This window comes from Agrilus planipennis, unplaced genomic scaffold (assembly GCF_000699045.2).
Source record: "Agrilus planipennis isolate EAB-ADULT unplaced genomic scaffold, Apla_2.0 scaffold209, whole genome shotgun sequence".
NCBI lineage: Eukaryota > Metazoa > Arthropoda > Insecta > Coleoptera > Buprestidae > Agrilus > Agrilus planipennis.
In genome coordinates, this window is record NW_020439069.1 from 486,749 (window position 1) to 499,109 (window position 12,361).

At 32.3% G+C, this 12,361-nt stretch overlaps 4 protein-coding genes across 5 annotated transcripts; 1 reads left to right on the plus strand and 3 right to left on the minus strand.

Moving 5' to 3' along the window:
• LOC108738165 (sterol regulatory element-binding protein 1) lies at positions 1-4,465 on the minus strand. The gene is made up of 11 exons (XM_018471432.2): positions 4,294-4,465; positions 3,854-4,239; positions 3,278-3,802; positions 2,706-3,126; positions 2,410-2,591; positions 2,175-2,356; positions 1,645-2,086; positions 1,385-1,559; positions 977-1,278; positions 367-528; positions 1-313 (listed from the first exon to the last, which is right to left on the minus strand). The coding sequence occupies exons 1-11, from the start codon at positions 4,364-4,366 to the stop codon at positions 173-175; spliced, it is 2,991 nt and encodes a 996-aa protein (XP_018326934.1). The 5' UTR covers positions 4,367-4,465; the 3' UTR covers positions 1-172.
• A 116-nt stretch (positions 4,466-4,581) lies between these two features.
• LOC108738158 lies at positions 4,582-6,899 on the plus strand. Its single transcript, XM_025977133.1, has 8 exons — positions 4,582-5,035; positions 5,115-5,223; positions 5,424-5,488; positions 5,541-5,751; positions 5,811-5,956; positions 6,019-6,159; positions 6,220-6,493; positions 6,594-6,899. Exons 1-8 carry the CDS (start codon positions 4,836-4,838, stop codon positions 6,711-6,713), a joined length of 1,266 nt encoding a protein of 421 aa, XP_025832918.1. The 5' UTR covers positions 4,582-4,835; the 3' UTR covers positions 6,714-6,899.
• LOC108738167 lies at positions 6,847-7,724 on the minus strand. The gene has a single exon (XM_018471435.2). The coding sequence runs from the start codon at positions 7,625-7,627 to the stop codon at positions 6,941-6,943; it is 687 nt and encodes a 228-aa protein (XP_018326937.1). The 5' UTR covers positions 7,628-7,724; the 3' UTR covers positions 6,847-6,940.
• Positions 7,725-7,761: 37 nt separating this feature from the next.
• LOC108738166 (RNA cytidine acetyltransferase) lies at positions 7,762-12,014 on the minus strand. Of its 2 annotated transcripts, none has more exons than XM_018471433.2 (11): positions 11,784-12,014; positions 10,733-11,722; positions 10,397-10,669; positions 10,109-10,339; positions 9,759-10,052; positions 9,446-9,708; positions 8,952-9,196; positions 8,727-8,899; positions 8,440-8,673; positions 7,993-8,132; positions 7,762-7,935 (listed from the first exon to the last, which is right to left on the minus strand). In XM_018471433.2, the coding sequence occupies exons 1-11, from the start codon at positions 11,889-11,891 to the stop codon at positions 7,815-7,817; spliced, it is 3,072 nt and encodes a 1,023-aa protein (XP_018326935.1). In that variant the 5' UTR covers positions 11,892-12,014; the 3' UTR covers positions 7,762-7,814. The 2 variants fall into 2 exon arrangements, with proteins under 2 accessions (XP_018326935.1, XP_018326936.1); XM_018471434.2 differs by having other exon boundaries at positions 7,878-7,969; positions 8,021-8,132.
• Between the last annotated feature and the right edge of the window lie 347 nt (positions 12,015-12,361).

Here is a 12,361-nt window from a genome sequence, read left to right on the forward strand (position 1 = left end):
TTAATATATATATATTAAATGAAACTATAACAAAATTAAGAAAGGAAAAATATTGATTTTGTATTATAAAACATCACCGCAAATCATAAATATGTATTTTTATAAGTAAATGAAAAATTACTACAAAATTTTGCTAATGTTTCCTCAGAATAAACTGTATTAAGTTAAAAAATCAACCTTTTCCACAAATTACAGATGATTTGGAGTGTCTATGTCTCAAACTTCTATCAAGTAATTGTTGTGTACGTCCTGGCGCAGCTCCAGCCATCATGCGAGAAGTTGCTTCATATAAGAACACCCTCGATAAGGCAGACTAAAGAGCAGAAAAAAATAAAATGCTTTTGATTCTTTGAGAATAAAACTTACTGGTATGTACTGGGTTAGATTTTTTAAAGAAGCCAGATCTCTTTGGAAGGATGAGAGAACAGAATTTGGAACAGGAATACTGGATGGGTCCAGATCAACAGATTCCTCCCAAATTGTTGTGCGTGTTTCCAAAAGACAATCACAAATAACCAGTTGAACCATCTGAAATTAAACAAATAAAATTATCAACGAAATGTATATACATCTAAATTACTTTAAGTAATTTTTACCTGAGCATTATTAATGATACAAAGAATAATAGGAAGTAAAGGAATGTTTTTGGTTGATTTATGAAATATAAAAATGCTAATTATAGTATATAGATATTAGAGAGCTCTGTCAAACAATTGGAGTTATCCGTAATTATGCTGATGTCAATCACAGATCAAGCTGCACTGCAGAAACACTGCACTGAATAACCTGACATGCAATGCAACTACAATGCACCCGGATCGGCGAAAACTATTTTTTTCTTCAAAGCATTTATCATTTTTTAATAATTTCAATATATTATTGTTCTTATTAAATTTGTGATGAATGTTAACAAATCTAATATACACAGCACTTTATGGCTCAATCATATTATTTATCACATATATAACTAACTTACTAGAGCTAAATTATTTTCTTTCAAACAGCTAGAGTAAGCCAAACTATCTTGTAAAAGTCTCCCTGCCACGTCACACTGCGGTAAAATTCTTTTGTGAGAATTATTACGCGTCAAGCAGTTGTTTTTGGCGTAATAAGCTTCTAATGCAGCCCTCGGAAGAGGATTGCTGCAATTGATAAGTGCGCTTGGAGGATTTTCAACGTTTTTCTGTAAGTGTTGGGCTTTTTCATTTTCACCTAATAGCCAATATCCGATAACAGCAATCAAATTTGCCCACCAAAAAGCCACTTCATCTTCATAATCTGCGATGAAATTATAAATAAAATTAATAACAGTTTTAGTCTCTTAATGTAGCTTTTATGTGGCATAATGTAAAATAAATTTTGAAAATATAAAGAACTAGCTTACTCAGTTTAGATTCGGACTTAAAAATTGTAAGTTCGTCGGCCTTCACGTTTTCAAACAACAGTTGAACATACATAAGAACATCGGAAGTTTGAATTTTCTGATCATTTTCTTCATCTTTGCTGCCCGGTTCAGCCACAGCCCTTAATGCTTTTTCAATCAAGTGCTCTCTGTATTCCTGAAGCATAAATCACCTTAGTTTTTTTTGTTTGTCGAACAAAACACCTTTTAAATTAAAACTGAAAATTTCACCAGAAACTTACCTTCATGACATGAGCCAGAGGATCAGCAAAGTTGTGCAAACAACTAAATAGAGATGCACAGTCACGTTTATATAAGAATTTTCTGTTAAGGAAAAACTTGGTACCTTGAGGCGTAAGTAGCCATTGCAAATGCTGGGGAACGGGATCGCACGAGTTGCTTAATGCATGTTTTGCTAAGCCTAAGTAGTACTTATGTATGCTTTGAAAGAAATTTGAACAACTTGCTTTGATCCGTAACGAAGCTCCGACGTAAATTTCAGCCAATTGAACGGGTTTTATCAGATAATCAGCAGCTTCAGCCAAACTGACAGCAAGGAGGGACGTTATTAAGCCCATATGGTGATTTGTTTCGATTGGGTTATCAGTAAGACTTAACTGGTTCAGTTTATGAAAGACAAGAGCTAAATCGCGGCATGAAGTACGAGCGTCATGTTTTAAAGACCTATAGAAAACAAAAAACGATTATTCTAATATATTCTTAAAAAATACCTATTACATTTAAAATTATGGCAGAGATCATTTAAAATTACCCGGGTATAAAGAATCCACCTGTGTGCCGCGAAAGCCACCTGCCAATCCAAATTCTATGTAGTATCTGTCTGAACACTTGCCATCCACTGCTTAAGTACAACTCAAATCTACTAAGTGGTAAAGACAAGCCATACACTTGAAGACACCGCTTTAACTCCTGGTTAGCACCAGATTTGTCCCCCTAAAGCAATTTCGTAAAATAATTTATATTCTGAAAAAAAAAACACTGTTTACTTTTTCCATATAAAATTCAGCTAATTTATGATGACGCCAAAAGCATCGAGACTCCTTGGATTTGGCGGGAATCATCGGATCTCCATAGACGAATAGTTTCAACATACAGAATCCAAATATTAGAATATTTACAAACCATAAAAATAACGCTGAAAAACTTATGTTCCAGGACGAGTCATCAACTGAAATAGGAAATAAGTTTTAGTTAATAATAAATAAACGTATTATTAAAAAGTGAAAAACCATCAGCAAAATTTTCTCAAAATCCCAGTTACAATTTTAGTCAAAAACCTTACTGCTTAATAAGTTCCTTCTAAGGTTCAGATCCAAACTATCACCAAGCTTATTGAAGATGACATCAAATGGTTTAAAAACCAAAACTGTAAGCATAAACATGCAAAGTGCCATTTTTGAATGATCAAACATTCCTTGGGTTAGTCCAGTGTGTTCATCATCACTTTCAGCTTTAAGATCATGTTCAAACTCAGGACTTGATGGTATAGAATGTTCAGGTGATAAGGACACATCTGAAGGAGGTGGAGTGTCTGCAGTTTCATATTTGGATATCATGTCAATCTTAGGATCAAGAAGATCTTTGAGAGTGTTCTTTCGAGCAGCCATTTTCAAAGCCATGTTTTCTTGCTTTAATTTTGCATTTGAATTTTGTAAAAAACGAATGTAGTCAATTGCTTTTCGTAGAATGGCTGATTTGTTCAACTGAAAATTAAAAAATAAATATGTATTGTCTAATTAGCAGATTTGTACAATAAATTAAAAAATATAAAAATTAATTATTGATTCAAAATTTTATAAACCCCTAAATTTGATTACAATTTTTAATAGCAGTTTGGTTAACAAACTAATTTACCTTGGCATCTTCTCCCACAATAATGTTCTTCAGTTCTACTATTTTTTCATTGATACTGGTTCTATATTTCCTTTCTATTGCATTATGTGTGCTTCGTTTGCCCTCTCGCACTTTTGGTTCTTTGTTCCCTTCATTACTGATTCTATTGATGGGGACTTTATTTTCTGTGTCTAGCATTAAAGGGATTCCTGTGGCCAAAATATGACTGGTTCCATTAATCATAGCATGAGGTTGCCCTGTCACGCTAACAGATGTGGTTGGAACAGGAGTTGTATACATGACTGTCTGTGATTTTGGATTGATTAGGTGAGCATGTAAAACAACCTGTTGCATTTTATCAGTGGGTAAATGGCCAAGATTTTGCACTAGAAGAGACTGAGTTTGTGGAATACTCTTTGTAATAATTGATGGAGATATGCCAGTACAGTTTGAAGTAATAAACTGGGGGTTTGAGAAAGCAACTTTTTGAGTTGTGGATACAGGAGCAGTTGAAATGAGAACAGTAGCAGCAGCCGTTAAATGTTGCTAAAAAAAAACAGAATTACATCAAATGTATGACACTTTCTTATTATTTACCACAGGCTCCGATTTTAAAGTGACTCTTGGTTGTTGTCTTCCTTGACCATTTTGAGAAAAATTTGGAACACCATTTTGAATATTTATAACAGGTGTTGTGAAACCAGCATTCAAAATTGAATTGGAATTGTTATTCAAAACAGGAACTTGGTCAGATTTTGGATTATTTTTCTGTTTTGACTCAGGCGTTACAGCAACATCAAACGATTTATTACAAACAGTGGGTGATAGTGTGTGAGGATCTAATAATGTACTGTTGTTTATATCAAGTAAATCTAATGGTAAATCATCAGATTGCATTTGATCATCTAATTGCGACAATAACATATCATCTTCGAAAGGTAAACCGTTTTTCATTAACTCATTTTCACAATTTGTGAGTAAGTCTAGAACATTGTATTAAAATTACAAATATGAAACACAAATTTAAAATGCATTACCATCTATTCCGGACAACTCTATTAGATTGAAATCGTCTGAAACTATATGAGGACTGTTTTTAAAATCACCCATTTTTTAAAACAAGACAATTTTCATAATTTCTTCTCAGTTGGTTTTATTTATGTTTATTTGGAGATACTAATCACCACATTTTGCATTAACCAATCAAATTGCTGCAATAAGACAAGTCAAAAATCAGACGATTTTACGTCATTTCCCAAAATGCGACATCTGTAACGAACAACGTAAACTAATTGCAGAAATTACTTGAAATTACTTTTGTCGAATGATTCTTTATCGATCGTGATAATATCTCATGGATATTTACAATTTATTTTACAGATCAAATCTGGATAAGAGGTGGCATCCGTATAAATAAATAGATAATTGTATTATTTTCTAGTGTCTTATCAGCATGTATTTTATTTATTTATAGATCAAATCTAGTATTTTTATGTAAGCTAACTATATAATTTAAAAGAATCCATACATTAACTTGTTAGTTTCTGTTTTAATAATATCATTCCCGTTACTTTTTAAAATGTTTGATATAAGTGAAATTCAGTTCATATCTTCCAAATTAGACCACAGTTTACTAGATGAAATTGTAAAAAAAGCTTTTGCTTTGAATAATTTAAATGTTGTGGACATTAGTACAAATTCAAATTCCAAAAAGGGAGATTCATACTTGAGTACACAATGTAGGATAACAATAAAAGCTAAAGATGAAAACACTTCAGAGTGAGTTCTTTTTCATACATTATATTTAGCTTATGGTTATTAACATAATTATAAATTTAATTAAATAATTACCTTTTAGTGACAAGTTTTTGTACATATTTGTAAAAGGACTTCCCGAAAACTTGGCAAGAAGGAAGACATTTCGATCAGTTGACTTTTTTGCTAACGAAGTCACTTTTTATAACAAGGTTAATTTTTTCCAATTTATTAAATAAGCAACTGTAAAAGAACAACTTTACAGGCTTCATATCCTTATTTACTCTCTTGGGAAAAACTCTAAAACCATAACTATTAAACTCTACAAATCATTCTTTAATAGTTGACATTGGCTTTGAAGCCTAATAATAAGTTACCTTAATTTATATACTATTTTATCTAAAAATTGTAGGTCTGGCCAGCTTTACATGAATTTCAAATGTCTAAAAATGTTGAAACATTTAATAACATTCCTGCGTAAGATGCAACATTAATATAAATTATACTTTCTACAATATTCTTCTTGTAGATGTTACTATGCTTTCGCTGATGGTATCAGTGATATTGTCGCTTTAGAAGATGTAAGTTATAAAGGATTTCAGGGTATTTCTAGAAGCGCAGGTTTAGATGTACGCCATGCCACAATAATTTTAAAACTGTTTGCTAAGTTTCATGGCACTTCATTGGCATTTAAATTGCAATATCTAGATAAATTTGAAGAAATAGCGAATAATTTACATGTGAGAATATTAACTATAAATACAACTTTTATTTTCAATAAAAAGTTGTTATTATCTAGGAAACTTATTTTACTGAAAAATTTAGGTCTTGGTATGAAAATTTTCAAAAAGTAAACTTAAAAATCGTACGAGATGCCATTGAAAAAGAACTTCCGCATATTTATTTGGCGCAGTTCGATAAAATAGTTTCAGGAGACTTTTTTGGGTAAAACTATTTTTTATTAAGTTTGTATGCATTTTGATATTGTGATGTATATTAAACTTCAGAAACATTTCTAAATTATGTGAAAAAAGAGGAAAATTCGCGGTTTTTACTCATGGGGACGCGTGGGTTCCGAACTTTTTAATGAAGTGTGATAGCAATAATGTTCCCTTAGAAGGTATCATGATTGATTTTCAACTTTTAAGGTAAGCTAAAAATCATCAAACTGTAAAATGAACACAGATTAATGATTAAAGTATTTTTAGAACTGCGTCTTTGGCGCAAGATATTCTATTCTTTCTTTATGCTTGTACAACTCAAGAATTGCGTGATGAGCACTGGGACTCTTTAATTAATGACTATTACATAGAATTAAAAGATACTCTTCAAAAATTGGGCTGTGACAGTAATTTCATTACCTTGGAAAATGTACATAATGAATTAAAAGATAATGCATTATTTGGAGTTGGAATGACTACCGAGGCAGTGACTATGTCGATTTTAGATGACGACGAAACAGCTAATATTGATGAGCTGCAGGTAAAATTGTGAATAACAATTACAAAGAATAAAATTCATATTACTAATATAAATTACCTGAAGACATTAACAATCATTAGTAAAATATACATTTTCTCAGGGAGATGATGCCCATCCTTTAGAGAAGGTATGGATTATTCATCCATTTAAAAGTCAAGAAAAACGTCTACGTATCTGTAGCATTTTTAAAGATGCTATTGACCGAGGCTACCTGCCATGAATGTAAAATGAACAATTTTCAATGTCATCTTTAAGGAAAAAAGCGCAAAAACTAAAGTAGAATGTTCTCTCTGACAAAAAAGAAATCAGACAGATGCGTAGAATTCGCAGCAAGTTTGAAATATTCTAGTTGATATCAACATATTCAAAATTTGTATTTTACTTCAATAAAATCGTATAAATAGTGTATTCTTATTAAAGAAAGAAATGGTACTTGGTCATTTATTTCTAAAAATTAGTAACTTTGACTACTTGTTCTTTGTCCCCTTTATTGGCTTCTTCTTCTTTCAATATATTTTCTTGCTTTTCAATTTCTTCTAACTCCAAATTCTTTTGAGCGTTTACTTCGTAGGAAGTATTTTCGATTACCGCTGCAATATTATATGCAAGCGACACTATGAATTCGCCTTCTTTTGTCATACATTCCTCATTTGGAATGTCCATTTTAAGTAAATCGCACAATTGCTCTAGAACAATGTCCATGACGTTCTTTAATCGTGAAGGGATAAGAGGGGGAACAGGATTTTGATAAGATAGCCTCAACGCTTTTTCTAAGAAAGCTCTAAAGAACCGATAACCTCTCTTTCTCTCACACTGATCTACCTTTTTCTTCCATCTTTTTCGCGAAAGAATCTTTTGTTTTCTCCTTTCTGCTATTTTCTCAATCTTGTCATTGATTTCTTGGAAATATCTTTCAGCATCTTCTGGACTCATACTGTAGTCTTCTTGTAATGTTTGCTTTAATTTCCGACATTTTTCTGGCGTTAAAAAATGTCTGTATTGATACCATAAACATAGCAAAAGTATCGTTCTTGGTTTTGCGAGCTCATGAATGCGTAAATTGCAAGGTTCAGCTTTTGGTTTCATAATTGTAATTCTCGATTTAGTATCGTCCGCAGCGTTATCTTTACCCATTTTAGAGTTGTATAATTGAAACTATTAAAATTTAGATAATTTACGTTAATATTAAATTGTGACAATTTTATATAAATATGTCACTTTATTCTGTTGTTTTTTAGGATTCGGTTAATTTCCAAAAAGAAAAAAAAGAAAAGCAAAAGGTTTTGTGATTTGTTAAAAAACTGAAACATTAATAATTCAATTAAAAGCTAGTATTTTTATTTCTACCTTTCCTTAATTTCTTTTTTAATTTGTTTTTCTTGACAAGCGGTTCAGTGGTTGATGTATCTTTATCATTTTCGTCGAGTAGTCGTTTTTCTCCACTAAAAAATCAAAATGATTTTATCTATTCGTTATCTGAAAGGAAGGCATTGATTTACCTTTTCACACTAATAATATTTTTACCACCTTTCGTTGAAAGAACAGTGTTCCATTCTTCTTCAGAACCTTTTATTACATATTGTTCCAAATTTTCTTTTTTCAATTTCTCCAGTTCCTTTTTCTGTTTTTTTTGTAACTCCTGAAAAACATAAATAAGTTATACATAAATATTCGATTACATATTTAAATATCAACGTGTTGCCCCTACTGGCCGAGGTGCGAATTCGCCCTAGTCAGCGAATAGCGGCAACCGGTGATATCAGACACTAGTTCTGATCCTGCCCTCAAGCTAGTTGTAGCTCGATAACATGCAATCACGCTGTTAACTTCATTTTATACTCAACCGCCTTAAGAAGTACAATTTCAATAATAAAATATAACACACTAACTTAGAAATGAAAATACAACAATTATAACTAATCATTAAAAACAAATATTTATATTACCTTCGCCGCCTCTTCTAATTCCCTTTGCATGCTTTGAGCAACAGGGGTCATTTGAACATTCTTTGGCTCAACCAAAGCTTTCTCTACTTCTTCTTCTAAGATAGAGTTGAGGTACTGTACCCCACGTCTAATAATCCTATTAAACAATCCTAACAATTGCGATGAAGGTAAATCTAATTCTATAGACAAAGTATCCACCGCTTTGTGTTGTAAACCAATTCCCAACAATATGGCCTAAAAGAGGCATTTCTTAGTAATACGCTGTTTAAAAAAAGAAAAGCATTCACCATTTGCACAGCCGAAAAATGGACATCGTCCATTTGATTAAGAAAAAATATTCTTGAAAGCGACGGCATAAGATCAACAATTAAATGATAATCTACGAGATTGTTGCTATACATTTCCAACCGTTTTATATCGTAAGGGGTCATGTGAACATCAAGTTCACTTTTAGTAAGTCCTAAAATAGGTTTATTAATATTCATTTTTAATTATAAAAATCTTTTACATACTCCTTGGTGTAATTTGATAGGAATTGTTCTGGAGTATACTGAGTGCCAGGAACGGAGTGAATTTACTAAACTGATACGCAAGTAACGAGACAAATCTTCTTCTAAAGTCCATCCAATATGACATAAGCCAATCGGCTTCCCGTGTTTCCTCAGAATTTAACACATGGAGCATAATGCAGGAGTGTTCTCCAGTTAGATCGTTAGCAGTTTGTCTAAGATATACAGGAACAAATCCAGAACGTTTCCTACATAGAACACAGCTTATAAACATACATGTGGCACATTAACGCGGATATTTATTTCTTTTACAATTAGTTCATAGGGATAATAACCGATTTTGCAAATGCAACAGTTTCGAAATATTGCGCACACAAGGAACAGAGTATAATACTTGAATCATTGAAAGAATTAGGTATTAGCAAAATTCATAGTTATAGATACAGATGATTTGAGCAATAAAGTATATTAAAAAAAATACAAGTAAACTTTTTTACCAAAACTTCAAAAGCTGTTCAGTTAATCCATAAGATACTCCTAAATAATCCAGTTTTTCTGGTAATCTTTCTGATAACTGCAACAACAAGGGTGGCAACGATTTTCTTGGCTCTATACATTCTTCTAACAATCCAATATCTTCGTTTGCAACATTTTCAATCTCTTGCTTCATATTAACATTTTTTTTGTGATCATCAACATCAATAAATTTAAGCTCGTAATATTTCTTTAATAACTCAAGAGCTCTTGTTCCATAGCCCATCTTAAATGGAGGAAAATGAATATTACACAAATATGAAATATGTACCTTACTCCTTGGTAATCTGGATGTGTAGCTATTCTAACAATTCGTGCTCCCGATAGTCTCGGAAAGTCAGTGTCTTGATACTGTTGTCCAATAGTCCAAGGAATCAAATCTCCAGCAGCTCTTTGGCCTCTTTGAAAACCTTCAACAACCGAATTCTTTGAAACTTGGCCTTCTAAGCAGATTTGTACAGCTGCCAATATTTCAGGTAATTTTGTGGTATTTTCTCCAATAGGCCCTAGTAAACAAAATAAGTGATGCGCAGGCGCGTCGGACATCATCTGTAAGTCGTTTGGGGTGTTCTGAAAATATTGCATATTTTAGATTGGTAATATCTTTTTTAAGAAATTGAATTTACTTTATAATGAGAAGCAACGAATAGGGCTACTAATCTCTGAAGAAATTCTTCCGAAGCTTTGTGGTAACAAAATAGCGTGTCACGGTTTATATAGTAAAGATCGCATTTTTCTGGTGGAGGACAACCAGACAATATTGGAGCAACAAGAGTTGCATCGAGACAGAGAAGCTTTGTTAACCATAATTCTACGTCATCATCAGGTTTATAACGTATCGATTCTTCAAGAGATACCTAAAAAAATGAGTTAATAAACCTTGCATAACTACCCACTATTATAACAATTGTTACTTCATGCAGTGAACGACCTGTAGCAGCTCCAGAGTCTTTTTTATTGACTGCATTTGTATTTGCTCCAACAGGCACTGCCTGTATTCTGAGCTGCTTTAACAATTTCAAAGATAAAGAGCGACCAGTTCCTTCATAACCATTTATTGTGGAAGCTAAAAATACCAAATAGGGACCCAACATTGCTTTAACATATGGCAAAGGAATTGCAGCAGCCTCATCAATTACTAATAGTTCAGCCTGAGATAATCTATGACTATCAGTGGGATGTATATACTTAAAAATAAATTGAGCATAACATTTTTGGGAAATTTTACATTAATAAAATATATAGCTTACTTGTATTGTTTGGCGATGGTCTCTAAATACATTAACCCTTACAATAGCTTTATTAAATTCAGGATTTGTTGATTGTACTAAATTGTAATCCATATGTTCCTGATATTCTAATGAATCAAAACCTTTGAAAACAAACTCAAAGAAAGTATTTAAGTTTTCAGGACTAGGGCTGGTTACAAAAATGTTTGAATAGCCAAAAGCAATAGCAGCTGTTACAGCTAATCCCAATGCAGCAGATTTACCGCGTCCACGAGAAGCAGTAAGAGATACTGTAGATTTAAGTGACTTTTCTGAAATAGCCTCTATAAATTTTAATAAAGCTTTAGCTTGGTCAATGGTTTTACAAATATTTATAAGTGAGCCAACAGGCTGAGTATCTCTCAAATTTTCTTTTATTTCTTTTAATTCTATTTCCCTTTCAGTTGGTTCTTCACTTCGCTCAACAGGTGTAATATGAATATTATGAGAAGAAATAGGTAAAATTTGCAACTGATCATTAACTACTAGGCAGCGCTTGCATGAAGCTAATGATAGCAAAAATCTTTCATTAAATCGGCAAACAACATCTTGATGTGCTTCTGTTCTAAATCGCTGATGTACATCCATAGTTATTGTATATAACTGTTTTAAAGAATTAAGTGAGCGGAGTAAAATTATAACTAAGCCTCCTCCTTCCACTGTTTCTATAGTCCTTGCTAAAAGATTTGGTGTTAGTGCTTCAAAATCTTGTAAGACACACATTCCAAATGTGTTTCCCAATATTTTATGAGTTTCAGAATAATAGCAGTATCTAATTTTTGTGGAAGACAAAAACAATTCAAAAGGGTCATCTTCATTAATGTTTAGCTTTCCTGCCTGTATTTTGTGTTGAAGTTGTTTCATTCGCTTTTTTCTGTGACTGCTGAACCCTAATTCTTTTTTATAACACCATAACACTGAAGGTCTAGCTTTAACTTCGGCTTTAGATAACATGTGATGAAGAATAACAACCTAAGATTAAAACAAAAATAAAGCGATTGTTATTCTACAGGTAATAACCATATGTAATTACTTGATCTTTTCCTTTATCTCCGACTATAACAAATAATGTTCGATGTCCAAATTGAACTCCATTTTCGATTAATACTCTTATTCTGTTGTCTATTTTCTTTCTGACCATTTTTACTTTCTAATGAAAGCACGAAAAACATATATTACACCGCGGTTAACCATACAAACATTCACTATTAACCTATTAACGCACGATATTACGGTATTTGAGGTTATGAAAGCTCCTCGCCTAATCTAAACTACTCACCATAGATAATAGATACACAAAGGGTAAAGCTACTCACTGGCCAAAGATAATAGTCACTGGTATCACTGGTGCTGACCATAGATTCTATTTGGAGGGTGGAGGTCCTCTACCTTCCATAATAGATTGGATGATATGCAGAGTAGTACTCAAAATTTTGCATTATTAATACCTTACAGCAATGGCTTCCAGAGTTCCAACCTTTCTGTATAGACTTATCCTCTTTAATAAACACCTATTTTAACTGTATTTATTAAATTTTAATACAACAAAAAAATAAATTAAAATGCTTACTATGTAGGTGTATCCAAAGTTTAGAATTAATTTTTACCTAC

Bases quoted from the DNA above. Each gene is read 5' to 3' on its own strand.
- LOC108738165 (XM_018471432.2), bottom strand. From the start codon at position 4,366: ATGGGTGATTTTAAAAACAGTCCTCATATAGTTTCAGACGATTTCAAT. The intron at 2,087-2,174 runs GTAATTTTAAAT...TGTTTTCTATAG, and splicing joins GGTGGATTCTTTATACCCGG to GTCTTTAAAACATGACGCTC. The intron at 529-976 runs GTAAGTTAGTTA...GTTTAATTTCAG, and splicing joins AAGAAAATAATTTAGCTCTA to ATGGTTCAACTGGTTATTTG.
- LOC108738167 (XM_018471435.2), bottom strand. From the start codon at position 7,627: ATGGGTAAAGATAACGCTGCGGACGATACTAAATCGAGAATTACAATT.
- LOC108738158 (XM_025977133.1), top strand. From the start codon at position 4,836: ATGTTTGATATAAGTGAAATTCAGTTCATATCTTCCAAATTAGACCAC. The intron at 5,752-5,810 runs GTGAGAATATTA...GTTATTATCTAG, and splicing joins AAATAGCGAATAATTTACAT to GAAACTTATTTTACTGAAAA. The intron at 5,957-6,018 runs GTAAAACTATTT...ATTAAACTTCAG, and splicing joins GTTTCAGGAGACTTTTTTGG to AAACATTTCTAAATTATGTG.
- LOC108738166 (XM_018471433.2), bottom strand. From the start codon at position 11,891: ATGGTCAGAAAGAAAATAGACAACAGAATAAGAGTATTAATCGAAAAT. The intron at 11,723-11,783 runs GTAATTACATAT...TTTTAATCTTAG, and splicing joins GAGATAAAGGAAAAGATCAA to GTTGTTATTCTTCATCACAT. The intron at 9,197-9,445 runs GTAAAAAAGTTT...TGTTCTATGTAG, and splicing joins GAACAGCTTTTGAAGTTTTG to GAAACGTTCTGGATTTGTTC.